Here is a 25,873-nt window from a genome sequence, read left to right as displayed (position 1 = left end):
TGTGCCAGGTACCTGTTAGCTTTCTGTTGGGTCAGAGGAGATGGTCTTTATTGTGATTTAGCAGCCAGATCACTCCTGTAGGCAGGGTACAGTCTTGTGGGCCTTCTTGAAGAAAAGCTCCACGTTTCTAGCACTGTCAAATCAGTTGTGGTCTTCCCCTTGTATATTTTGGAGTGTGCAGAGTGTGGTAATCTAAGGTAGAAGTATTGTAGTCTGGTTGATAATGGCACTGGAGGCCCTGAGGAGTATAGAACCATTGCTTCCTCTGGAGTACACAGGTCAGTAAGCTTGTATCTGTGCACACTGGCAGTGATGGGTGTTTGTGAGATGCTCCTCTGGAAAGTGGTTTTTGTGGCGTGTAGTGCCCTTGTGTATGCTCTGAGGTTCTCAACTGGCTGGTTGGGTTATCCTCAGAAATGCCTTCTGTGGGTCTGAGTCCAGTAAGAATTGAGTTAAATAGAAATTCTGGGAATCCGCAGCATGTACTCTACTAGAGGTGCTGGGGCACAGGGGCGTACTTCCTTGGTTGCCGGTGATTTTCTTACCAACCAGTGCTTATTGTCAGCCTAGAGACCCAAGTCTGTGTACTGTTTCTATTGGGTATCAGGGGCACAGGGTGCAGTACTCAGAGCTGTCACTGACTGAGCTCTGCTCCCCTCCACAGGGACTTCTTTATAATGGCATAGAGTGTGGTGGTTGTCTGCAACTAGGGTGCCTGTAAACACAGGCTCTCTGTGAGCAAACTGTGGCACAGAAAACCTCCACTCTGGCTGATGTAGATCACCTGGTTTTACCCATCCCTGTGACAGGATGGGCATTGGTTGGTCCATCTTTGCCTGAGCTCTGGTGGAGGCTGTGGGGAGCACTGGGTTGGAGCTGGCACTCCCCAGAATGATTAGCTCTTCAGTCAGCTCCACTCCACTCCCCCTTGGTTAAGGAATTCATAGCTGTCAGCTAGCAGCACTCCCTCTACCAAGTTCCCTCTAGATGGATTCTAAGACAACACATTTCATAAGCATTATCTATGGTTATATTTGGTACTATCTGTAGGTGGGAAGAAGCTGTGTTGATTTTTCTTCTAGGGTGCCTGGCCAGCTGTGAACTTTACAAAATGGCTGCTGTGCACAATACAGCTTTCTGCCCACAATTTGGGCTAAATGGTGTGCTATCCTTCACTGTCTTTGCTGCTCCTGCCCTGTTTTAACTTGATCTGCTTTTCTTTCAAACTGTTGTTAAGGAAGTGAGCTATGGCCTTTCCTCTCTTTCTTTGTTTGGTCAGCTTTTGTGTCACTGCTTCTTTCTGGGCTGTGGAGGATGAAGGTTGCTACCTAGATTCTCTCTACTATCTTCAAATCCCCTCACCAAATATATCTTTGTGTTTAGATTTGTCTCTGGAAACCTCAAAAGATTTTACTTAATTCTAAACAAAAGTAGTCCCTAAAAAATATAAAAGTAAAGAAATGTGCCCTTGAATTCAGTTTAGTTTTTCTTCTGCGATATTGGTAGTTTTTGCTCTGAAATTATTGTGAGTATAATGTGGGTTGAATCAAATATTGTTGTTCGTATCCTTGAGAATTGGGATTCTCATCATAGGAGACAGGAGGTATGAATGAAAGAAGACATTGTCTTAACTGAATAGACTTGAATTGGAAACATATCAGTATAAACTCATATAAGTCATCATATCAACAAGCTAAAGAAAAGAGAGAGGAAAAGGCCATACTGTGCCATTGTAAAGTGATCTCAACTGATGCAGTAAGCATTGAAAAAACTCAGTACCCACTGATTAAAAAAAAGCTCAGCAAATTAGAAATTAGAAAATTGACAATAATGTGAACAATCATTTCAGTAAATACCTATGGTAAACAAGCAGATGAAAAGGTGTCCAAAAATCATTAGCTTTTAGGAAAATAAAAAACACACAATGCACACAATGACATATCAGAATGGCAAAAAAAAAAAAAAAAAAAAAAAAAAAGGGTGATAATACCAATGCTGGTGAGGATTGTGGAGAAATTTGAGCACACATTCATAACAAGTAGGAATGCAAAACAATCCTGCTATGCTAGAAAGCAGTTTGTCAGTTTCTTATGAAACTGAACATGTGGACTGTCATATAACACAATAGTTGCACTTGGGGCTTCTATCCTAAAGAATGAAAGCTTATTTATATCCTACAAAAACTTGTATACAAATATTCACAGCAGTTTTGTTTGAATAACCAAAATCTAGAAAAACCCAGATGTCCTTCAATGGGTTAAACATCCATGCCTTGGATACTATTCAGCAACGAAAAGGAAGGAACTATGGGTACTGACTATAATCTGGATGAATCTTCAGGAATTATGCCAGGATGAAAAACACCAATCTCAAAAGGTCACATACTATACGGTTCCATTTTCCATTTATATAATGATCCTTAAATGTCTTACTTGCAGAAAGGAAGAACAGATTCATAGGGGTGGGTTAGGAATAGGTATTGGCTAAGAAAGAGTCTCAAGAAGGATCCTCTTGATTGTGATGGAAATGTTCTGTATCTTGACTGTATCAATGTCAGTATCCTGGATGTGATTAATTTTTTTCCCCAACTGTCAAGCTCTCTCTTTTCTCCGTCAGGACCTGATGCTGTTTACGATGAGGATCCAAATCCACTTTTGCCAACAGTACCTCCTTCCATTATCTCTTCAACTAGGTGGTTGTCAGAAGGACAAGCAGAAGTTTGCAATCTCTGGGATACAGGTAATTTGGTTAAGGAATATGTATGTAGTTTATTCCAAAACATGACCAAGAAATGCTGGGAAGGAATTCTATATAAATAAAAATTTATTTTGTGAAACATAGCAACAATTAACTTTTATTTAATGTTGATAATGAAGAACAGGATTAAGATTCAACACACATGATCCTATAATCTTATTTACCCATTGTTTTAGTGTTTTTCTCTTTCACTGTTTTCTTCTTCATTGTTTTGTTTTAAAAATAACCACAAACCTTTATATTTTATGAATGGTTTAAAAAGCAGAAAATTAATTTTAGTTTCTTATTTTCATTAGAGTTTAATTTATGACGTCTTTCAATAGCAAGAACTAAACAAAAATCGAAAAGCCAAGATGCATATAATCTGTCCCACAAATTGGTTAATCATCTCTTGAATAATTAACATTAGAAAAAGACACAATATAAAATTATACAAACTGGCCTCAAATAAATATACTATTGCATTTCAGCCGGACTCTACTGCTAGTCAAGATTCTTTAGGATCTGATCACCAATTGAGCCACTTCATCCTGTCTATTCTCTATGAACTATCAATTTGCAATACATTTTTTCTTCTTAGTTTTCTCAGAAAGTAGGTGGAAGGTCTGCCCAGGTGATATTGAACAAGGCCTTTCATTTTCTTTGTTTTTGCTTGTGTTCATCCAGACATCTTTTCCCTTATCATAAGTGACTCCTCTTATTTTGAGTTCTATCTTCTCCATCTTCTTGAACCTTGCATCTCAAGCTTTCCTCTTAGATAGAGCCTAATTATTCAAAATATAAGAGCTGTAATATGTTAGTATATACTTATTTTACAAGTTCACATTTATATGAAGTTTTCTTATAAAGTTAGTTGTGACAACAGCGTGGATATTTTAATGAACACGAAAACAAGAAATTGGGGTTTATGGTGTGGTATGATATTTTGCATAAGGATAGCATGCTCATGGATAATTAGTTACAAATGGTTACAATACTTTAGACAATTTGCCTAGTATTCTTATAATACACACTAAGTAATCAGATCCCAAATCCAAAAGCTTGAAAGAAGAACAATAGGGAAATTGTTTGATTTTCTGACATAGCCTAACATTTTTTCATGCTAATACTTAAAAAAAAAAAAATAGAGTTTAAAAGCAGTTTTAGAGTCACAGCAAAACTGAGTAGAAAGTAGAGTTTCCATATACCCCTTACCCCACTTAGGTATAGCCTCCCCAGCATCAATGTTCCACACCAGAGTGGTACATTTGTTATAATTGATGAACCTACCTTGACACAACATTATCCCTTTAAGTCCACAGTTTACATTAGAATTTACTGTATGTTCTATGGGTTTGAACAAATGATATGAATACACTTTTACAGTGTCATACAGAGGAGTCCCCCTGCTCTAAAAATCCTCTGTGTACTGACTAGTCATCCCTCCCTCCTACCCGCTGGCAACACTGATCTTTTTATGGTCTCTACAGTTTTTTTCTTTTCTGTGATGTCATAGAGTTGAAATTATATATGTGTAGCCTTTTCAGATTGACTTCTTTCACTTAGTAATATGCATTTAAGGTTCCTCATCTTTTGATGGCTCATTTCTTTTTAGTGCTGAATGGGAGGTACCACAGTTTATTTATTCATGTACCTATGGCAGGATATCATGGTTACTTCCAATTTTGGCAATTAGGAGAAAAGCTCCTTATAAACATCTGGAACAGGTTTTGGGGTGAACATAAGTTTCCTACCTAACATTTAATACTAGTAAAATTGAGTATACATGAGCATCAAAGGCAACCCACCTTACAGAGGAAAAAAAGTCACAAAACACATTGCCTGAGGGATGTTCCCACCATTTTACTTGTCAGGACCAAGTAAAATAGGGGCTTTTCCTGTTTTTAAGTCTTCCTTTTCTCTAGTCTCTCCTTGACATTGGTCTCAAAGATATCTTGTTAAAATGCAGATCTTAGCATTTCTCCTCCCAGCTTAAAAGCTTTCAGCATTTCTCCACTGCCAAAGGCTAAGTCTGATTTTTTTAAACTGTCATATAAAACTTTTATCTGGTTCAACCTTTCTGGGCATCACCCAAAACTGTCAATACTCACTATGCTTTGTGACATTCTACTCTTAGAGCTTCTTCTCTTTAGAATGTTGTTCCAGTTACTTTGGCTATGTAGCATATTACCCTAAAACTTTGTGATGTACAACTAACATTTATTTTGCTCATGGATTCTCTGGGTCAGGAATTAGGACAGGGCACAGTGGGGATGGCTTGTCTCTGCTCCATGATGTATATCTGGGCCTCAGCTGGGAAATTCAAACACGGGGACAGGAATCATCTGAAGGCTTGCTCTTTCATGTCTCTGGCAGTTGCTGCTGGCTCTCTGCTGGGGGCCTCAGTTCCTCTCCACATGAGTCTCTTCATGTGGTGTTTCCACAGGGGCTAGTTGGGCTTCCTCACAGCATTAGAAGCAAGGACTCAGTAGAAGCTGAATAATCTTGGAAGTCATGCTGTGATATTTCCACCACATTCTGTTGATCAAGGCAATCACACAAACCTACCCAATTTCAAGGGAGAGGGGCTATCAACCTCACCTCTCCAGGAGGAGTGTCACTGTCATACTGAAAGAAAAACATTGGATGGAATGTACATTGCCACAGTCATCTTTGGGAAATATAACCTGTCATAATCTTCCACCAAATTATACATGCTTGACAAAATCCTGTTCAAAAAAGCAAGACCCAGTGAAAATGTAACCATTGCTATAAATCTTTTATAACACTAATATCTCCTTTCACTATGTTCCAACAGGACTTTTCTCATACCTCTATTGTAGAATTTATAAATTTGTATGTAATAGGTTGTAAATTGTATTTACTTTATAATTACATAAGTTAATAAGTGAATGTACCTTATTTTTAAAAATCCAAAACGATATAGATGCAGTCGATCCCCCACCTTGACTGTTCCTTATCCCAGCAGTCCCCTCCACAGGGTTAACTATTAGCAATTCAGTGGTTTATTTTCTAGACCTTTCTCTGTGCATTTACATACTTACATCCACATATTCTTTGCATTTAAATACATATATTAAGAAGTATTTAGAATGGACTGTTTTGCTTTATAACATTATTCTGTATTTTCTTGAAACTTTGTCAATTGATTACCTTCAATGTGTGTCAGTATTTAGAGATTTACCACAGTTTGTTTTTTTAACTCCTGTAGGGCCTGCTGATAGAAATTTGGGTATTTTTTATTTTTACTATTATAAATATAGCTTCAATGAATGGCCTTGTACACCTATGTGTTTCTTTAGGGTAGATTCTTAGAAATGGAATCTTTGGACCATAAAGTATGCCCACTTCCACTTAATTAATACTGCTAAATAACCTTTCAAAATGTTGGTGCCACTGTGGCTTGCAGCATATGAGGGCAGCTATTCATTCACACCCTCACTAGAACTTGATGTTTTCAAGCCTTACATTTTTATCACTTGGATAAAAGTTGCATTGCATAGGAGATATAATTTTACTTATTTCTGCATATTGATTGGGTATTTCTATTTCCTCTTTTGTGGATTGCCTATTTATATAATTAACCTATTTTTCTTTTGGCTCGTTCATTGTTCATTTGAATGAATTTTGTACACACACGCACTTGTGTGCACACATCACTAATCCTTTCTCTATAATTGTGTTGCAGATATCATCTTTCAGTCCATGAATGTCTTCTGACTTTCTTCTTTTTTTTTTTGGTACCAGGGATTGAATTCAGGGGCACTTGACCACTGAGCCGCATCCCCAGCCCTATTTTGTATTTTATTTAGAAATAGGGTTTCACTGAGTTGCTTAGCACCTAGCGCTTACTGAGACTGACTTTGAACTCGAGAGCCTCCTGTCTCAGCCTCCCGAGCCTCTGGGATTATAGGTATGCACCACTGCACCCAGCTCTGTTGGTTTTCTTAATGGTGTCTTCTTCAAAGTTTTATGTGTTGGAGCATCACTCTTTTCCTTCATGGCTTTGTGTGTGTGTGTTTTTAAATTGTTCTTTTTAGTTACACATGACAGTAGAATATATTTGACATATTATACATACATGGAGTACAACTTCCCATTCTTCTGGTTGTACATGGTGTGGTGTGGTATGTTTTTAGGACAGTTTATAGGATATATTCCCTGATATTTCAATTGTTTGAATTATTTAATTCATCTGGATTTAAAGTATTTGTGAATGGTTTGAGATAAAGATAAGGATAATGGGCAGCCAGTTGTCTCATAACACTTATTCACTAGTCCATTTTTCTATTGTTTCAAAGTGTATCTTTAATACATACTAAATAGTGTCTGTTTAACAATTCTGTTCTGTTCCATTGGTCCCTTTTTCTGTTTCTGATCTGTTTAACTTTTTGCAACTATTATACCAGTTATATTAATATATTCTTTACTTAACTAGTATTGTGTTTGTTATGGTTTAGATCTGGAATGTCCCCCAGAGCTCATGTATTAAAGGCTTTATTCCCAATACTGCATCATCCAGAGGTGGGGTTTTTAGGAAATGATTGGATCATGAGGATTCTAACTTCCATCAGTGGATTAATTCATTTGATGGATTTATAATTTGTACCAACTACTGGAGATTGTTGAAACTATAAGCAGAAGAGGGTATGTTCGGAGGAAGTAGGTCGCTGGGTGCATGCCCTTGGGGACTATATCTTGTTCCTGGCCCCCCACCCTTGCTTTCTGGCTGTTATTAACTAAACCGATTTTCTCCACCATGCCTTTCCTCCGTGATGTTGTGCCTCAGTTCATGCCCAGAGCAATGGAATTGGCTGACCGTATACCAAAACCTCTGAAACCCTGGGCCAAAATAAACCTTTTCTTCAAGTTGTGTCGGGTATTTTGGTCACAGCAACAAGAAGCTAACACAATATTAATGGTCACTTAGGTTATTTCCATATTTTTACTATAATATAAACAATGATGAAGTAACATCTTTTCTTTCTGCTCAGATAAGACTTTTATTTATGCTTTTCCATGATTTGATGCAGATTCTGAAATACATTATTCTGAATTTCTAGTGGTAAATCCTGTCCAGTTCACTAACTTATCCTGTCAACAGATGGTTCTGATTTCCATGTTCTGATTTTGGCAACTTTAGCCCAAGGCAAAAATAAAGAATGTTATTCTGGTACAGCCTCTTCGACTCTTCTCTCTTTCTCCCTTGCCTTTGTCCTCCTTATGCCCGAGAAATCTGCTGCTCAGGCCCTGGTCCGCAGTACAGCCTGGGAGGCCTGAGGCCCTCACAGCTACACCAGCACATGGTGTTTGCCTCAGTGAGCCCACCTGTCCTTCAACCCAGAGCCGCCACTCTCTTGAATTTTGTGCTACTCCTTCCTTATGTTTCTACTCTAAATAATGTATTGTTTAGTTTCATAGGTTCTTGAATTTTATATAAATGGTGTCACTAATTTTTTTTTACCTCCTTTCTTCACTCAGTATTATGTTTCTAAGATTCTTCTATGTATGTATGGTTTTTGTTTGTTCTCACTACTGCATAGTATTTTATTGTATGTATATATTATCATGTATTTGTTTACTGTTCTGTAGAATAAGGTCTTCAGTGCTGTGTATAACCTGTTTTGTGTTGAAAACCGTGCTTTTGATAAATTTGTTGCATACTTGTATGTACAAGACTCCTGGTTCTCATGGATAAGAAGCTCTCTAGGACATATATTTGGGAGTGAAATTGCTGTGTGGTTAGATATGAGTACTTTTAAATGTACTAGGTAATGCCAAATTGTTCGCAAAATTCTAGTTGTTCTGTTTCCTCACCAACCCTTGAAAAGTTGCCCAACTAGTGGGTGAGAATTTGTATCTTATTTGTACTAAAATGTATTTTTTTGAAAATGAAATTGAGTGTATTTTCATATGTTGAAACATTTTATAGGTGTGACTCATTGATGTCCCTCATCTGTGAAATGCCTGTGCATGTCTTTTCACTATTTCTGTTTGGTTGTCTGTTTCTTAATTGGTAGGAGTTCTTTATTCTGGAGGATAAGCATTCCACCCTGTAAACGTTTTCCAGTTCTTGACTGCTCTTTTCACTTCATATAAAGTTTTCGAATAATGGAAGTTCTGGATTTAATGATGTAGAATTTTATTCTTTATAGTTTTGGCTTTTTGTATTTTGTGTTATTTTCAAAAATTCTTTCTTGTCCTGAGATCACAAAGATAATTCTATGTAGGCTAAAATTTTCATAGTTTTGTTTTCTACAGTTAAATCTTTAATGTGGAATTGATTTTGGTGTATGATTGAAGTAGGAGTCTAATTTTACTTCTACTTGGATGGCCAGCCGTCCCAGTCCACCCTTTCCGGAGTAAGCTGGAGTGCCATCTGTATCCGAAAGCAGTTTATACATATGCGTGGATCTGTTTCTGGACTCTCTATTTTGTGTGACTTACATGACTGCCCCTGCATGGATAAGTGGTTTTAGTCACTCTACCTTTGTAATAATTCTTGGATGCTTTTCCTTTATCAGAAGTGTTTTAGCTATTTCTGAAATACATGAAAGCTTGTCAAGTTCCTTTAAAAACCCTGTTGGGATTTTGATTGGCACTGCATTGAATCTTTAAATCATTTTGGGGAAGTTGCATGATTACAATATCAAATCATTCATTTGATTCTTCTTTCACGTACTTTATGCTTTTTTACATACAGGCATTATATACCTTTTGTTAGATCTAATCCTGGGTACTTGATATAGAGATGGTCCCACCTTAAGGTGGTCCAACTTATATATGATTTTTCTGCTTAAAATGGTGTGAAAGCAGTACACATTCAGTAGAAACTACTTCCAATTTTGAATTTTGACCTTTTCATATGTTAGTCTCTGGTGATACTGGGCAGTCGTGAGCCACCACTCCCAGTCAGCCTGTGATGACGAGGGGAAATCACCAGTGCCTACTGTGTGCTGTGTTGCTATGATATTCATTTTTTTCTCATGAAATACTTGGAACCTACAATGATTTTTTCAGGATCTATCCCCACTGTTGATGAACAGCTCTATTTTCATCATAACTATAAAGGGTAGAAAATTTGAATTTTCTAACTATTGAGTGTAACTAGGTGGAATTAATTTTTGTGTATTTATTTTGTAACTAGCACCTTGCTTAACTCTTTACAATTTTTCTGATTTATCACTAGATTCTTCTGGGTTTCTTACATTGAGAATCATCCATGAGTCATGGCAGATTTACTTCTTTTGCAAACCATATACTCTGTATTTCTCTTTCTTTCCTCATTCTAGGTGGGCTACCCATCCAGTACCGAAGGAGATGAAAGTGTGGTCACAGGTTTCCTATACTTGGCCCATATCTCCAAGAGAGTGGTTTCAACATTTTGCCATTAAGAGAGATTTACTGTATGTTTTTGCAGATCTCCATTCTTAATTAGTTAACAGTTTTATCATGGCTATATTTCTAATGTTCTCTATTTAGCATTTATATTGGTAGTTATGGGTTTTGCTCCTTCAGGCTGTTCATTTTATAAATTAGTTGATTTTCACATATTTAAACAACCTTGAATTCCTGGAATAAACTCAATTTGGCCATAATATATTATCTTTTCTATATATTGATGGATTTGATTTTCTAGTGTTTTGCTTAGGAGTTTTGCATCTGTGTCTATGAATAAAATTAGGATTTCCTTTTTTTTCCAATTCTCTTTGTCATATTTTGATACCAAGGTCATCATAGACTCAGAAAAAGATTTTGGAGGTGTCTGCTTCTCTATGTATGCTGGGCCAGTTGTGTTGATAGGTATGGCATTCTACAAATGCACAAATGGTGCTGCTGGCAGGACTATAGGCAGGGAGGGCAGATCTATCAGACTGTGGTGCTCTACAGAGACAGAGCTTGCTCCTTCAGTAATGGAAGGGGTCCACTGTAAATCTGCCACTAGGTGACTGGCTCTTTTCCCTGCTGGGGATGTAGCACTTGCCTCCACTCTTGGCACTTTGGGCATTCAGCATTCATGATAGCCAGATCACATTGGCAAGAGAAAGTTCATGTTGCCTGGCCTGTGCCTGGTGAGGGCATCTGTGCTGCATGGCCAGAGCCACTGAGCAGACAGACACTGGAGTGATTAGAGGAGGAGGATCATGGTGGGCACTACATAGAGCCCTTGCCCATCTATTTTTGAGAGCCTCTGTTCTCTGACAGGCATTTAGAGAGACATGGATGTCTTTACATCATGTGCACATTCTGGCAGGTCCATCCATTGATTCTTGTCTCCAGTCTTCTAATCTTATTCTTTCCATATGCCTAACTAGCACTCAGTAACCACTGCTTAGGATTTGTTGTTGATTCATAGCTTGGCATCTTGCCATTCAAGACATGCCATGTGAAGATGTATGTACTGTTTGCAATTCTGTCTACCAGGAAGATTTCCTTACTGTCTTTCAGGGCACTTCTGAGTGGGCTTGTAATTTAGCAGTCCTTCACTTCTGGGTAATGCTGGTATGCTCGCAGATTCACCTACAAACTGTCCTATGCTTATCCCTCTTAGTTGGCATAGGTTGGGGAGGAGCAGTGAAGGTGTGGGAGCAGGTACCCTGGAGTCTGAACCAACTGCTCATTTTGTTTACATGGGTCTTCAGAACTGGCTTCACCTGGTCTCATATATGCCAATTTAATTTGACAGTGGAATGCTGCTATGTGTGTCTAATTTTATGTTCTGTGGATCAGATAACACTCATTACATAAGAGAACCTAGTGTGTCCTGGAGTCAAGCATTCAGTCTCTGTCAGAGTCCAGCAGTAAGCCCAGAGATGCTTTTCAAGTGGATAATAATCATAGATAAAAGAAGGTATGGCACTACTCCAAAGCCCGAGGGGGTAGCTCTCTGAGAGGCTTCAGTGAGCACCTCTGTTGGCTGTGGGCACTTGCAGTACCTTTGGCTTTGCTAGGTTTTGTGGTGCAGGCATCAGGACAGCTCCTCCAGTAGCCAGAACCTACTGCAGAGCCTTTTTTTTCTTTGGGCCTTGCTCATAATGGCCAGTAACTGTTGAGAGCAGCATACATGTGTGCTCCAAGGTTCAGAGAGACCCATGATAACTCTGCTTCTTTCTTTGTACTGGTCCATTCATTGTGCAGTTTACTTCTCACTGACATACTCCAGACCACTGAATAGTCTAAAAGTGTCACAGATGTAGTAGGCCCTGAATCTTCCTGGGACTTTCTGCATGCATGCAGCACCAAGCATGCTTGCTACTTGCTATGTAAGTGCAGTTAGCATCGTATCTTCAGTATAGTGGGCCAATGTGATGTTCTGTGGAACAGATATCAAGAAAATACAGGTCCCTCTGACCTCTATTAAGAGACATAGCAGATTAGTGTAACTATGAAGCAAGATTGGTAAAGTTATATACTGTTGTCACCGTCACATGAAGGCTAACTGATTCTAAGCATATTTCGTAATAGGGATTTATCTAGACTGATAACTGTACACTAGATTCCAGGAGCTGTGTTGATTTGCTCTAGTAAAGATGCTGCAGCGGAGCTACGGCTGGGGTGGGCATCGCCACCCAATTGTTCCTGCAGTCGTCAGCAGCAGTCCTCCACGGTCTACCTGGCTAAGCAGAAAAGCAACAAGTTATCCTGGAATATGGTGGTACTCACTACCCCTATAATTTTTAAGGTTTTGATAGTGGAACTAATCTCAGCAAATTCCTCAGAAGTATTTTGAGAGGGGAGGAATCAGAGGGGTTTCTCTAACCATAAAAGCCTGCCCTGCATGGCTGGTGGAACCACTGTGGGGATTCTCTCAGTTACAAATGTATCAATTTCCCCTGTACTTTCTGAGTCCATGGAAACAGCTAGAAGTAGGCCTGTGTTTTACAAGACCTGTTGTGTGGTGGACCCCAGACTATGTCTTCCTGGATCACCTGATTTACATAAATTCCACTCTGACCATTAGACTATAGTTGCATTGTTGGAGCTCCAGAAATTAGTGTCAGTCAGAGGCAGTACTTAGAAAGACCTGGAAAGTCTGTGTATTTCTCTTTGTAAGTACAATTGTTGTAAATGACTTCAGGTACCTTGGGGGAAGATTTACTATGTACATCTATGGCCACATTGTAGAATTCTTCCTCATAGGTGATCTGGAGGTTCTGGCCCTGAGAACCTGGTTTAGGAATTGAGCAAGATGGCATGAATGCCCCATGGCACTAGTTAGCTTTCTACCTATGCATAGCAACCGTCTCTTAAGAGACTGTCCATGTATTTCATGTAGGTCCTGTGATTCACTTTCTGTCATACTTTCCTGCAATTAAAAACCTGATGTTATTGCATCCTTGTGACTTAACTGTGGTTATAATATTTAACTCTCAGAGTTAAACTTTGCTACCTGACTGTATTACTCTGGGTTTCTAGTGTTTTCACTGAGATCAGGAAACCCTGTTCCATGGCCTCATTCCTGTGGTCATCTCCAGTCTGCAGATGACAACCACTGCAGAGCTCTTCAGTGATGCTGGTGTCCTGCCAGAGTACATTTATTTAATGCCTTGGTGAAGGGGGAGTCCTCCATGTCAGTCAGGCAGCTGAGCACGGCGTATGTAATAGTTCCATCCCAGCAGTCAGTAGTCTCGTCTTGTGGCACTTTGAGCTTCCTTTCCAGAGGGCCAGAGAAGTGCCTTTTCTTCCCACCACTTTTCACATGGTGCCTTCTCACTCACGCTCTTGCTCTTTTCCTGTCCTATTGACAGGATGTTACAGCTTAGAGAGGCTTTCCTGAGCACTTTATTAAAAATCCACTCCCATCTCCCCACTGCCGGTGGTGCTCTTTCTCCCTCTTCCCTGCTTATTTTTTCTATAGTGCTTCTCAGCATCTGGAATACTGCGTAACTTAGGTGTCTATCTGAAAACACAAACTAGACCATTCTCAGATATCATAATGGATCTGCCACTAATGTTACACTAACTTTGGCCTTGCTCTTTGGCCATTTCTAAGTATATGTGGTGCTTTTCAAGAAGTTGCATACAATTTTTTTGTGTGTTTCTCATGAATTGGGCACATTTACTGATGTCTTCTATTTTGAGGATGATTGTTACATGCCTTTGCATTTCCTGAAAGCATCTTTATGTCAATTATCAGAGCACTGCAAAGTATGCCTGAACTTAAAGAACTGACTGTAGAAATTTGAGAGTTTATCAACATAGTGACTGTGTAATGTGGCTGGTATTAGGAAATCCAATTGAAGCCTTTTTAAGCTTATTTTTCCTCTTTTTTACTTCAAAAATACAGGAAAGTATGGTTTATATATGAAAATGGACATAAGTGAAACTATTAAAGTCTTTCATTGGAATGAATGAATAGATAGAACAAAGCCACAGTTACCTGCAGAAGTCAATTGAAACACTAGAAAGGTATTAACTAATTAAAAATGCCAACTTTTATTTATCATGCAGGGATCAGCTTTTTCATCTTTGGGGTGATTAAAAGAAATATTGAGAGACACTGATTTTTGAACTGGTTATGAATTTTTGGTCAGGAAGCTATCCAACCTATACTCTACTGCTTCACTAATGAGTATGTATATTATAAAAATGTTGTATAAGCCTTTTGACAATTCAAATTAGGAGAATCAAGCTTAATCTAAACAAAGTTGACAGGTTCTTTATCAAAATGACTATGATCTCTCAGGTGTATAACTCCCAAGTTAACTTTTTGTTTGAATAAAGTAAACAGCTCTGTATTACCGAGAGTGAGTAAATTATTCACTCACAAAATTTATCAGATGGCTTTTGTGTGCCAGGCACTGTGTCAACTGCCAGACATCTAGTGATAAACAAGAGCTTGCCTCACTGCAGCTCCCAGGCTAGTGGGAGAGAGAGACCTTATCAGGCTCAATCTGGCAATGGAGTGTCAGTATGAGGAAAGGACATGGAAGCATGCAGGAGGGCACCCAGCCTCGCCTTGGGAGATCAGGGAGGCTTTCTGGAGAAGGTGATGTCCAGGCTGGAACTGGAGGACTGGGTGCCCTTCTGCAAAAGAGCAGTTAGATTAGGCCAACACTGGCACTGTGTAAGCTGGGAGTACTTTTAAATGTCTTCACTCATTTGATCTTGGTAGCAATCTTCACAACACTATTTTGCCTACTCCTCAGAGTGAGCCAAGTCAAATGAGGAGAGAATAAAGTATCTCAGGCCAGGTGAGAAGTATGTGAGAAGCCAGGGGTGAGGAACAGGAGGTCAGGGCCAGAGACAGCCAGCAGGATTGAAGAACTGGAAGCTTAGTGAGGTCTGAGGACTCAGTGGATGGCAGGAGGGGCACCAGAGGAGAGAGGTGATCAAGGTCTTATTGATATAGGTGACCATATATTTATTGTCTAAACCAGACACTTTTTGCCAGGATAACAGGCAAACCTGGAGCTTCCTGGACAAAGGGGCATGGATGCCATGCAGAGGAGTGTTTTAGAGACCAAGAGACCTGACAAGAACAACATGAAGGAGGAAAAGTTTATTCCGCTCATGGTTTCAGAGGTCTCAGTCCAGAAATGGCCAACTTCATGTTTCTGGGCCCAAGGTGAAGCAGAACATCTCAGCGGAAGGTGTGGCAGAGCAAAACAGCTCAACATGGTAGCCAGGAATCAGAGAGAGAACTCTGCTCACCAGGGACAAAATATAAACCCCAGTGCACCCCACCAGTGGCCTGCTTCTTTCAGCCAGACCTTGCCTGCCTATAGTTACTGTCCAATTAATCCATATCAGTGTATGCAGGCTCTCATAACTTACTCATTTCACCTCTGAAAATTCTTTCATTGTCTCATACATGAGTTTTGGTGGGGGCATACCTCATATCTAAACTATGACAAGGGGTCTCCATTGGGACCAAAAAACAGGGGAGTCTCTGAGTGCTTTAGGCTAGGACATGATAAAACCACATCCTTGCTTCAGGAAGATACCTGTGGATGATTGTAGAGGAAAGACTGGAGGGGAGAGAGCAAGAGCAGCCCCAGGAGCTCCGACCTGGCCTGGCCACTGCTCGCCAGCTGCACCTTTCCTGCCTTCCTCTCACTCCTTTATGGAGGTCCAGCTGTGGTTGCTCTTTGATGGTTTATACCTACCCCTTCCTCAGCTGAGAAAGCTATCTCCCACCTTTGCCCTTCATTCCATTTGACTGAATCCTAATCATCGTAGGGGTCAGCTAAGTTGTCACTTCTTCCAGGAAACCTTCCCTGACATCCAAAGGCAGGGCCTGCTACCACTTCTCCCTGGCCTCTTGGGACACTCTGTACCTTCCCCAGATAGAGCACTAGTTTGGCTATGCTGTCATTGCCTGCTACTTACCCGGCTGTCAGACAAGACTATACTTTTATGAGAGCTAAGCTGCATCTTGTTCATCTTTACAGTATCTGCCTCTAATCAGTGCTTAACACATAGGAAGTTTCTGTTAAATGTTTACTGACTGAGTAAGTAGCATTTGAATTGTGCCTAGATAAAATATAGCCATTCTCATGGTCTCTTCTTGTGTTTTTTGCATATACTTGAAAAGTCTCTTCAAAAAAATTCATCACAGCTTCTAGAGAAAGAGCAAGCAGTTCAAGCAACACAGTGATTCACTGCCTGCAGAGGTCTCTTAGAAACCTCGTAGAAATTTCCTCATCCCTAGTTGACTCTTGATTATCATATTAGCTAAAGGGAATGTGAAAGGAGGAAGTGCTCAAAATATGTAGAATTGGAGGTAATATTCATGGACAGAGTGCAGGGTGCAGATGAATCTTAGCATGGGCCCATTTAGATATCATTTAGTTAGCGTTCCTTTTCATATCATTGTAAGTCTGGTCTGAAACCAGGACCTATCTCTGGTGTGGCAGGAGTCCAGAGATGCAGCATCGAGTTTTGGAGGGCTACAAATGAGGAGGAGCTGCTGGCAGGCAGCTGGTGGGTATCTTCATGTTGAGTTAGCAGAGGCGGGTGGGGACAAAACAGAGGATGTTGCAGGGCTTGAAGAGCCCCCCAAAGGCAGGCTGGCCTTTCGTTCATGCTTGAGTAGTTGGCATAGTATTTTTAAGCCATGATTTCTAGTATGCCAAATGGAATAGCTCTGCATTTTTCCATTATTCAAGATAATTCATGGCAGAAAGTACACCCTTGGTTATTCTGTTTTTCTGATCATTTCCATCTTGAACTCAGTCAATTCAGGATTTCCCTTTTCCCCCTCATCTTCTTGAGGATAGTGTCAAAGTCTCAGAGACCTCCTTGGCATCCTAGCTTTGGGGTTGGGGGAACATCTTGTCCTGGTTAATGGGCATCTCTTCACACTGATTTCTGCTGAGAGAAACCTGATTGCATTGTTCTTGAATTGTCCACCTGTCTCTTTTTCTCTGCATCCATTGATATCTTAACTGCACTATCCTGGTGTTAGGTTGGTAGGTCATGCAATCTATATCCTCCTTGTCCCCATCCTGAGACCCTTTCACTTTGACATTCTCTTTAAGCTAATTCTCCAACCCCCAGGAACTGCTAGAATCTCATCCACATCTCACATAGTAGGGGATTCTGGTTGACTTGGACACTTTCTTCTCAGACCCACATGATTTTCTGTCTGTCTATCTTTTTTTGGTGGGGGGAGGGGTACCAGGCATTGAACCCAGAGGTGCTTAACCACTGAGATACATCCCCGGCCCTATTTATTTATGTATTTATTTATTTATTAAATTTTAAGACTGGGTCTCACTAAGTTGCTTAGGGTTCTATTAAGTTGCTGAGGCTGGCTCTGAACAATCCTCCCGCCTCAGCCTCTGAGCCCCTGGAGTTACAGGTTTGTGCCACTGTGCCCAGTTTGCCATTCTTTCTTTGCTTCCATCCTCTTCTGCTGCCAGGTGAAGAGGGGTGGGGGGATCTTGGCACTGCTCACTTTTCCAGGCTCCAACAGGGAACAAGTAGAAATTCTCTTCACATTCAGACTGAAAGCAGCATGAGAAGGAATTTTTCTCTGTGCTGATCACTGCTGAATGCTCAGGGCCTACAACAATGGCTAGCTAATAGTAGACCTCAGGAAAGACTGAGGGTAGATGGATGACAGGTCCCTCCCCTGTCTCCTCAGCTCTCAAGCTCTCCCTCACTAGGGTCATCTGACCTCCCTTACCAGCATCTCACTCTTGTTTCTGTTAGTCCCTCCCTCAGACAACTCAGTCTGGGATGCAAGCTTAGAATGGAGGTAGTGGTTACAAACTAAATCAATGTTCTTTGCAGATCTTTCAGTTAGAAGTTAATCTTTCTTTGTTTTTATTAAAGTCTCTCATCCCTGGACCCATCATGCATCTTCTTGGGCAGTGGTGGCTTCATATTACGTGCTTGTGGAAGGACCTTGAGGATTAGGTGATATGTGGAGTTGGGAAGGGAGGCGGTGTCTGTGAACACTTCACCTGACACATGGTAGACCTGGAATTAGTCCTTGTTGAATTGAATATTGGTGGAGTCAGAAGCTGGTAAGACGTTGAAGAGAGAGGAAGATGTTTGGGAATGACCTGATAATAAAGATGCACTGGGATATAAAGAAGGAATGATCAGTATCATTGGTTCTTTGTTTAAACAGAATTCTACTCACTAAAACCACATAATTGTTAATTTTTATACTAATAAAGACTCTTGCTGTTGTGTTTATTGATGGGTAGAATGGTAGGTGCTCTGTAGACCCCAGCTTAGTAAACTAACTCTCTGAATTAGAGACAAAACCGAGATTGTTCAACTTACTATAAAATAAACTGAAAGAGCTATTAAAAAGTAGTTGCTAATTGCAAAATAGTCATAATATTCCAGAAGAAAAAATTGAGAGATAAGATTTTAGTTCAACCAATACTTAATTGAGTTCTGCATATGCCAGGCACAGTGCTAGGTGTGGATTTAGGACAGTAATCATGGCAGATTGTCTGCCCTCAAGGATCTTCTGCTCAAGTGAGGATAACAGATAAGAAAGAAAGAATTCTAAATTGTGATACATGCCATGAAGGCAAGGAACAGGGAGCTTGGTCAGGTGGTCATGAGACTACTGTTTTAGTTGGGGTGGTCAGAGGAGCCTCAACAGAGATGGTGTGAGCAGAGAGAAATGCAAGGCTGTGGGGTGGGGATGTAGCTGATGGGGAGGCAGGAGAGGAGAGGGGCACAGGAGGGCACATCATCATGTGGTGTGGTCACAGGAGGAGCTGAGGCTGAATTCTGAGCACAGAGGCAATGCCTGAAGCAGAGAATCTGATTTCTATTTGCATAAATATAAATAGGGGAGAGTGAGTGGGGGGAGGGTTGACAGAGCTGAAGCAAAGAAATCAAAGAAGCAGCAGCATTGTCTTGAGCATCCTGGTGACCATGGCTGAGGACAGACAGTGACTGTGGGCTGTGGGGAAAAGCTGGCAGATCCATGTAGCTCAGCCCTCAGGGTGTCCTGATGAGTGATTGTCAGAATGATGAGACAGGAGTTAGAGGCTTGGGCAACAGGCATTGAAGGTACCTGTGAGATAGCCATTTAAAATTCTGTGCTTACTCTCCTTGCAATATTGACTATAAGGGCACTAAAATAACTAAAGCAGAATTTAGACAGTTGTCTTTCCCATTTCTTTAATCAGGATCTTTTTCCTTGAGAAACCCAGGTTTTAAACATTCTAACTGCTACCTAGATGGTGGGCGTTTGTCTGCTGTGCATTTCAGAAATCTGAGCATTTCGTTACTATTAAAAAAGAAAGCACAACAAACCTTGAATGTAGGTCAGCACCAAACATGCCCAGCCTCTTAAAATTCTGAGAGATATCTAGTAGTTGACTTTGCACCCTTGTTGCTGATTATGGTTTAGCATGTTCAAGCTGCTGCTTCATTTTCCCTGAAGTTAGCAGTTTTAACAAAATGTACGTAGTGATACTTGATTTTTTCCTTTTCATATTACTGTCTTCCTTACAACAGAATGTGGATGCTTTAGAGGATGTGTTAGTCAGATTTCTGTCATAATAATACCTGAAGCAATCAACTTATAAAAGGTTTATTTGGGCTCACAGTTTTAGAGGTTTCAGTTCCTGATTGGTTGACTGTGTTGCTTCTGGGCCTCCAGCAGGGGTGTGTGCAGCAAAGCTGCTCCCCTTATGGTGAGGAAGAAAATGAGAGGATGAGGGGCCAGGGTCCCACAGTGCTTCTGTGACCTCAAACCTCCCTCTAGATTCCGCCTCTTAAAGGTTCCACCATCTCCCAATAGCATCCCCCTGGGGACCTTTAACTCAGGGGTCTTTGGGGGACATGCAAGATCCATACTGTGACAGAACCAGACAAAGTAGACAGTGAACAAGCTGGTTTCCAGTGGATTGATTAGCTCAGGCAAATGTTCCTCTTTTCCTTTCTGAAGATGTCATCATTTATCCCCTTGTGTGCGTTCTTAGATATGTGTATAAAATAAACAACCATTGCACCACAAAGGTGCTCGAGAAGTGCCTAGAGAATTCTGCAGCAGGTGTTTGTTGTGTGTGGCTGGATCAGCATGCAGTGTGACAAAATGACAAGCAGAGGGCTACAACAGTTACAGATCTTGATAAGCACAGGTTACAGCCGTCACACAGCTCAGCTGTGGCTCTTGCCAAGGTAGAAGTTTTGAGTAAACATGAAGGTGTTTTGCTTCCTTATAGGTATTTGATTCATTTTACTTAGGAAAGAAAGACCCAGAGAGGAGTGCTTAATACTTATCATTAAGTACTCCTTTAAGTTATCATTGGAAAAGCTTATTCTGAAATTCTTAATTGATAAATGGTGGCAATTCTGTGATAATAATATCTGACCTTCCATTTTATTCCCTTTTTTGGACCCCTGTGGTCCCCTGCCTGGGATGTTCTAGGGTCCTTGAATAGTGATCTTCTTGCCTGAGCCTCACTCCTGTCTAACTTGTCACTCCTTTTCACATCCTCTCCCAAATTCTTCTGTTTCCAGTAGTGTGTTGGACTACACACTCTCCAGGTCCTCCTGCTGTAGAGCAAACAAATAAACAAACCTGGATTGTGGGTAGAAGACAGCTCTTAAGGCATCTTTGGGAAGGCCTAAGGAAATTTCTAAGGGCAAAACAACAAAAACAAACCTGAGAGCTGGAAACTGATTGGAGCAGAAAGCCACAAATGTGAACAAATGAAAAGGCACAGAGTTCCTTAAAAGCAATTGCTAGCATCACAGTCAAAGAAGGAAGGAAGGAAGGAAGGAAGGAAGGGAGGGAGGGAGGGGGGAGGGAGGAGGGAGGGAGGGAGGGAGGGAGGAAAGAAAACAAAGTCTTGAGACAGTATCAAGCGCAGAAGCAGAGCTTCAAACTCCTGCCTTAAGTTGGAGCTCTCAAAGGAGGTTAAACTGGGTCCAGATCAGCAGATCAACTCCTAGGATAAACTGATCCTCTTTGGAAGAAAGCCCAGCCAGACCCCCCAGGATTCTTCCAGATTAACTTCAGCCCAACATGATGTCATATTCAGTGGTCTCCAGAATGATCAGGAAATAAGTCCTCATAAGTCAGAGTCTATAGAGACGTACACAACAGTGCAAGGACATGAAACATGAAATACTGTACAGTATTAAGCCTCTCAGTTTGAAAAGTTTGAAGAAAAAAGATGGAATCAACAAGGGACAAATGACTAGACAGATCTGAAAAATAACCAGGGAAAACTTTCAGAAAGGAAAAATAAAATTGGAAGTAAAAACTCAGTGAATGTGGATGAGTTAAACAATAGTTTAGATGAAACTGAAATGAGAATTAGTGAATTGGGATATTTATCAGAAGAAATTACCCAGAAGCCAGCGAAGAGGTCAAGCAAATGGAAACTATTAAAGTTAAGAGACAAACATGATAAATGAAGTTTAATATAGCCAGTAGAAGTCCCAGAGGAGAGGATATCTTTGGAAAATAAGGGAACATTTGATAAGATGATGGGAGATAATTTTTTAGAATTGATGAAAAATACTGATTCAAAGATAAAAGAAGCACAATATATACCAACTAGGATAGTAAGTTGAAAAATTGCAAACTCATTATATCATGGTGAGCCTGTAGAAGACCAAAGACAGAAAGAAAGGAAGAGTAACTCTGAAGGAATGTCAGCTAGACTAATAGCAGGCTCTCAGAAGCCTCAGCACTGGAAGCCCCGTCGGGGAGTGATGGCTCCTGTGCTCAGAAAAAATACCCTCACTCTGAGACGAGTGCTCTTAAGAACCGGGTGAAATGAAGGCATTTCAAAACAAGAGTTTTCAAATGAACAGAACCTGAGCTGTCACCACAGACCCCACTGGAGAAACTATAAACATGTATTTCAGGAAGAGAGAAATGTTTCCAAAAGGAAGATCTGAAGTACAAGAAGGAGTAGTGAGCCCCAAAGTGGGTAAACATGAGGTAAATCCAAACAAATGTAGATTGTGCAAAATAATTACAACATCTACGGGGGCAGCATGCCTGGCTTCTGCAGAGATTTCATAGTGTGTGTGATGAAAAAGAGTGAATCAAAATGGGTGGTGTTGAAAGGGCAAGCGAGGTTTTGTTCAGAAGTGTACCTGGTGTCACACCATAGGGAAAAGGAAGGTGTTAAACACAAGATGGGGCCGAATCTCCAGGTCCATTTGGGCAGAAGACAGGCCAGTTCCTGGATTCTCTAGAGTGGACATCAACAAGAACAAAAGCATCTTTTGGAGAGAGGAGACTCTGCTGAAGGATTTGGAGCATCCCAAGAAGCACATCCCTGGAACAAAAATGACTTACTGGAATGAGGAAGGCAGAAGCACAGAGTGCAGGTTAAGGGACAGGCGTGAGTATGATTGCCAGTGGTCCTCTCGCCAGCTCCTTGGAAGAGGTAAGGGAGAGGAGATACCCCATCAGCACAAATTTGTAATTACATAATATTATGTGACTTAAGGTAATTAAAAACAAAAATTGGGTTAAAAGTAATTATGGCATCTAATTGATGGTGCTAGGTAACAATAGCATACAATTGAGCAGGGGGAGGGGTAAGTCGCAATTACAGCATTTTAAAGTCTCAGAAGGTGGTTAATTTACTAACTTTAGACTCTGACAGCCTACATAAGTGTATTAGGATGTTAAAATGGAAATCTTTCTGCCATTCTTTTGCTTTAGTTGCTAATAATAGATTGCACACATCACATGTATATCTGTAAAGGGAATGGATGAAAATGTACCCGAGGACTCTTGAGCCATACCTTCACCACACACACACACACACACACACACACACACACAATTTGCAAATAGTACAACAGGGCAGTATGGTAGAAGAATAAGTCTGGTGAGGAAGTAGGTGGAGAGCCAGGGATTGCAATCAGGATCTGACTGACCTGGAAGAGGGAAAGCTGACCAATTGCTATGGTGGTGAAGCTGCATAGGCTTGTGAATTGGGACTAGCCTGAGCCCCCAGCATTGGCCAGAGCAAGGGCTCCGTCAGTGTGGGCCGGGCAGGAGAGAAGCCCTTGTGGTCATTTTTGTCTTTTCCAGCAGGGCTGCTTAGAGGAAAGACAATTGAGACCTAAGAAGAAAGTGCCACATATGGCTACCTGGAAGAGAGAGGCATCAGTCCCAGCCCTCAGAGTCACGCCTGACTCACTTCTTTCTCTCACATCAGCTTTATCTTCAAAATATAAATATACCTAGAGTGGGATCCCCTGCATCACTCTCTCCTGGGTCTGTCCATGATGGCTTCCCTGGGTTATTGTGCAACCTCTTGACTTGTGGCCTTGCTCTCCTTGCTCCCAGTAGCCTTTTGTCTCCCACTCCTCCTTGCTTATTCTGCCACAGCCATCTTAGACTCCATGGTGCTCCTGGAACACCAAGCGCTCTCCTGCCTAGGGGCTCTGCAGTGACTCTTCCCTCCAACTGGAACACTCTGCACTCTACTAGTCCTCATGATTTTCTCTCTCATTTCCTTTGGTTTACTGCTCAAATGTCACCTCAATGATAACACCTCTCTGAGTACCCTATATAATAGTAAAACTGTCCCTGCCACCTCCCCCACCAACCTGCCCCTTCCCCAGCTCTTCTTATTCCCCTTAATTGCTTTATTTTCCTCAAGAACTCATCACTGTCTGACTTACTATATATAAATTCTTGTTTAATTATTCATTTCTTTTTTCCCCACTATACAGTGTAAGCTCTGAGAAGGCAAAGACTTTTTCTTTTTGCTCACTTTTGTATTTTTAGTTCCTAGACTAGTGTGTGACACCCTGCCTAATATGTTTTGAATGAATGTATGAAATGAAGGGTGCTGAGGGAAGAGAGGGACTAGTCAATCTTAATGCCACAGAGATGTCCTGAGACATAGGACTGAAAATTTTCCATTGGATCTAGCAATTAAGGAGTCAGTGATGGCCTCCCAGAGGAAGGACAGCATTAGTTGAGGTGTGGGAAGGGAAGCCATATTATAATGTTTTCAGGAGTCGAACAGCAAAGAAAGAAATTGATTCAATGGGGGAGATTATTTTCTTGGTGTGTTTGGTGAGTGGAACAAGAAAAAGCTGAAATGCAACGACCAGAGAAGCCCAAGAGGAAGTATTTAAAGTGGAAGACTCTAGCCTCCTAAAACTAAAAATGGAACTCCCAAATGATTCAGCAATCCCACTTCTGAGTAGCTCTTCAAGGAAATGAGATCAGCATGTTGAAGATGTGTCTGCACTCTAATGCAGCATTATTCACAGTAGCCAAAATGTGGAATCTACCCAAGTGTCCATTGATGGATGAATGAGTAGAGAAAATATGGTAGATAGATACACAATGGAGTGTTATTCAGCTTCAAAATGAAGGAAATCTTGTCACTTGCAGTAACATGGATAAACTAGGCAGACATTATGTTAAGTGAAATAAGCTGTGCACAAAAAGACAAAAACTGCATGATTCCACTTATGCGTGAAATCTTAAAAGCTGAACTTGGGCTGGACTGACTGAGTGGTAGAGCATTTATGTGGCTTGGGTGAGGCCCTGGGTTGGATACCTAGCACCATGGAACCCAGAAGCAGACGGAATGGTGGTTCCTGTGAGGGATGGTGGAGGAGGGAGATGTTGGTCAAGGTTTAAAAATGTTTCAGTGAGACAGGACGAGTAGGTATAAGTTCTGGAGGTTCATTGTATAGCATGGGGACCATAGGATATAGTAGTGTATTGTAATACCTAAAAATCTCTAAGAGTAAATCTTAAATGTTTACTGAAAAATTATTTGTATGCAAGTTGATAGGTATGTTAATTAGCTTCATTTAATTACTGAGAGGTATCCATATATGAAAGCATCACATCTATACTATAAATATGTACAATTCTTATTTGTCAATTGTATCTAATAAAGACAGGAAAATATAAAATGAAAGAGACCAGGCACTCCGTGGGAGTAGAGGAGAGAGCTAATGAAGAGGAGGTTAAGGACAGGAAAGAGAAGCACTGGTCACTGAAGTAGATGCTTCAGCAGCACATGACAAGACAGGCCTGGGTAGCCTTAAAGGAGGGTTCCACAGAATGGGAGAGAACCTTGGATAGCTGCTCTTCTGACAGAAGATTCATACCTCGACTATATAGAGCTCAAAAAACTTTATATTGAAAAATCAAATAACCCAATTAATAAATGGGCAAATGAATTAAGCAGATACTTCTCAAAAGAAGAAATACAAATGGCTAAGAAATACATGGAAAAAAAGTTCAACATCATTAGCAACTAGGGAAATGAAATCAAAACTCACTGAGATTTCATCTCACAACAGTGAGAATGGTAGTCATCAAGAATAATAAATGCTGGAGAGGGTCTCCAACAATAAATGCTGTTGGTGGGACTATAAATTAGTACAACTGCTATGGAAATTAGTATGAAGGTTCCTCAAAAGACGAGGCATGGAACCACCATATGACCTAGCGATACCACTTTTCCATATTTACCCTGAAAAAATAAAGTCATCTTACCACAGTGATACATGCACACCCATGTTTATAGCAGCACAATTCACAATAGCCAAACCATGGAACAAGCCTACGTGTCCATCCATGGATGAATGGATAAAGAAAATGTGGTGTATATATATACACAATGGAGTTTTATTCAGCCATAAATAAAAATGAACTTATGGCATTTGCAGGTAAATGGGT

The 25,873-nt window shown here is 40.6% G+C and overlaps 1 protein-coding gene across 1 annotated transcript in view; it reads left to right on the top strand.

Moving 5' to 3' along the window:
- Nucleotides 1-25,873, top strand: part of Enthd1 (ENTH domain containing 1) — a 116,707-nt gene that overhangs the window by 67,216 nt on the left and 23,618 nt on the right. The window contains 2 exon segments of the mRNA XM_047551786.1: nt 2,617-2,629; nt 2,632-2,739. Of these exon segments, the coding sequence (XP_047407742.1) occupies nt 2,617-2,629; nt 2,632-2,739 (121 nt within the window).

The sequence above is a fragment of the Sciurus carolinensis genome, chromosome 4 (assembly GCF_902686445.1).
Source record: "Sciurus carolinensis chromosome 4, mSciCar1.2, whole genome shotgun sequence".
In the NCBI taxonomy this organism is placed as follows: Eukaryota; Metazoa; Chordata; class Mammalia; order Rodentia; family Sciuridae; genus Sciurus; species Sciurus carolinensis.
The sequence above is the reverse complement of the archived record's forward strand: the minus strand, read 5'-3'. Positions and strand labels throughout refer to the sequence as shown.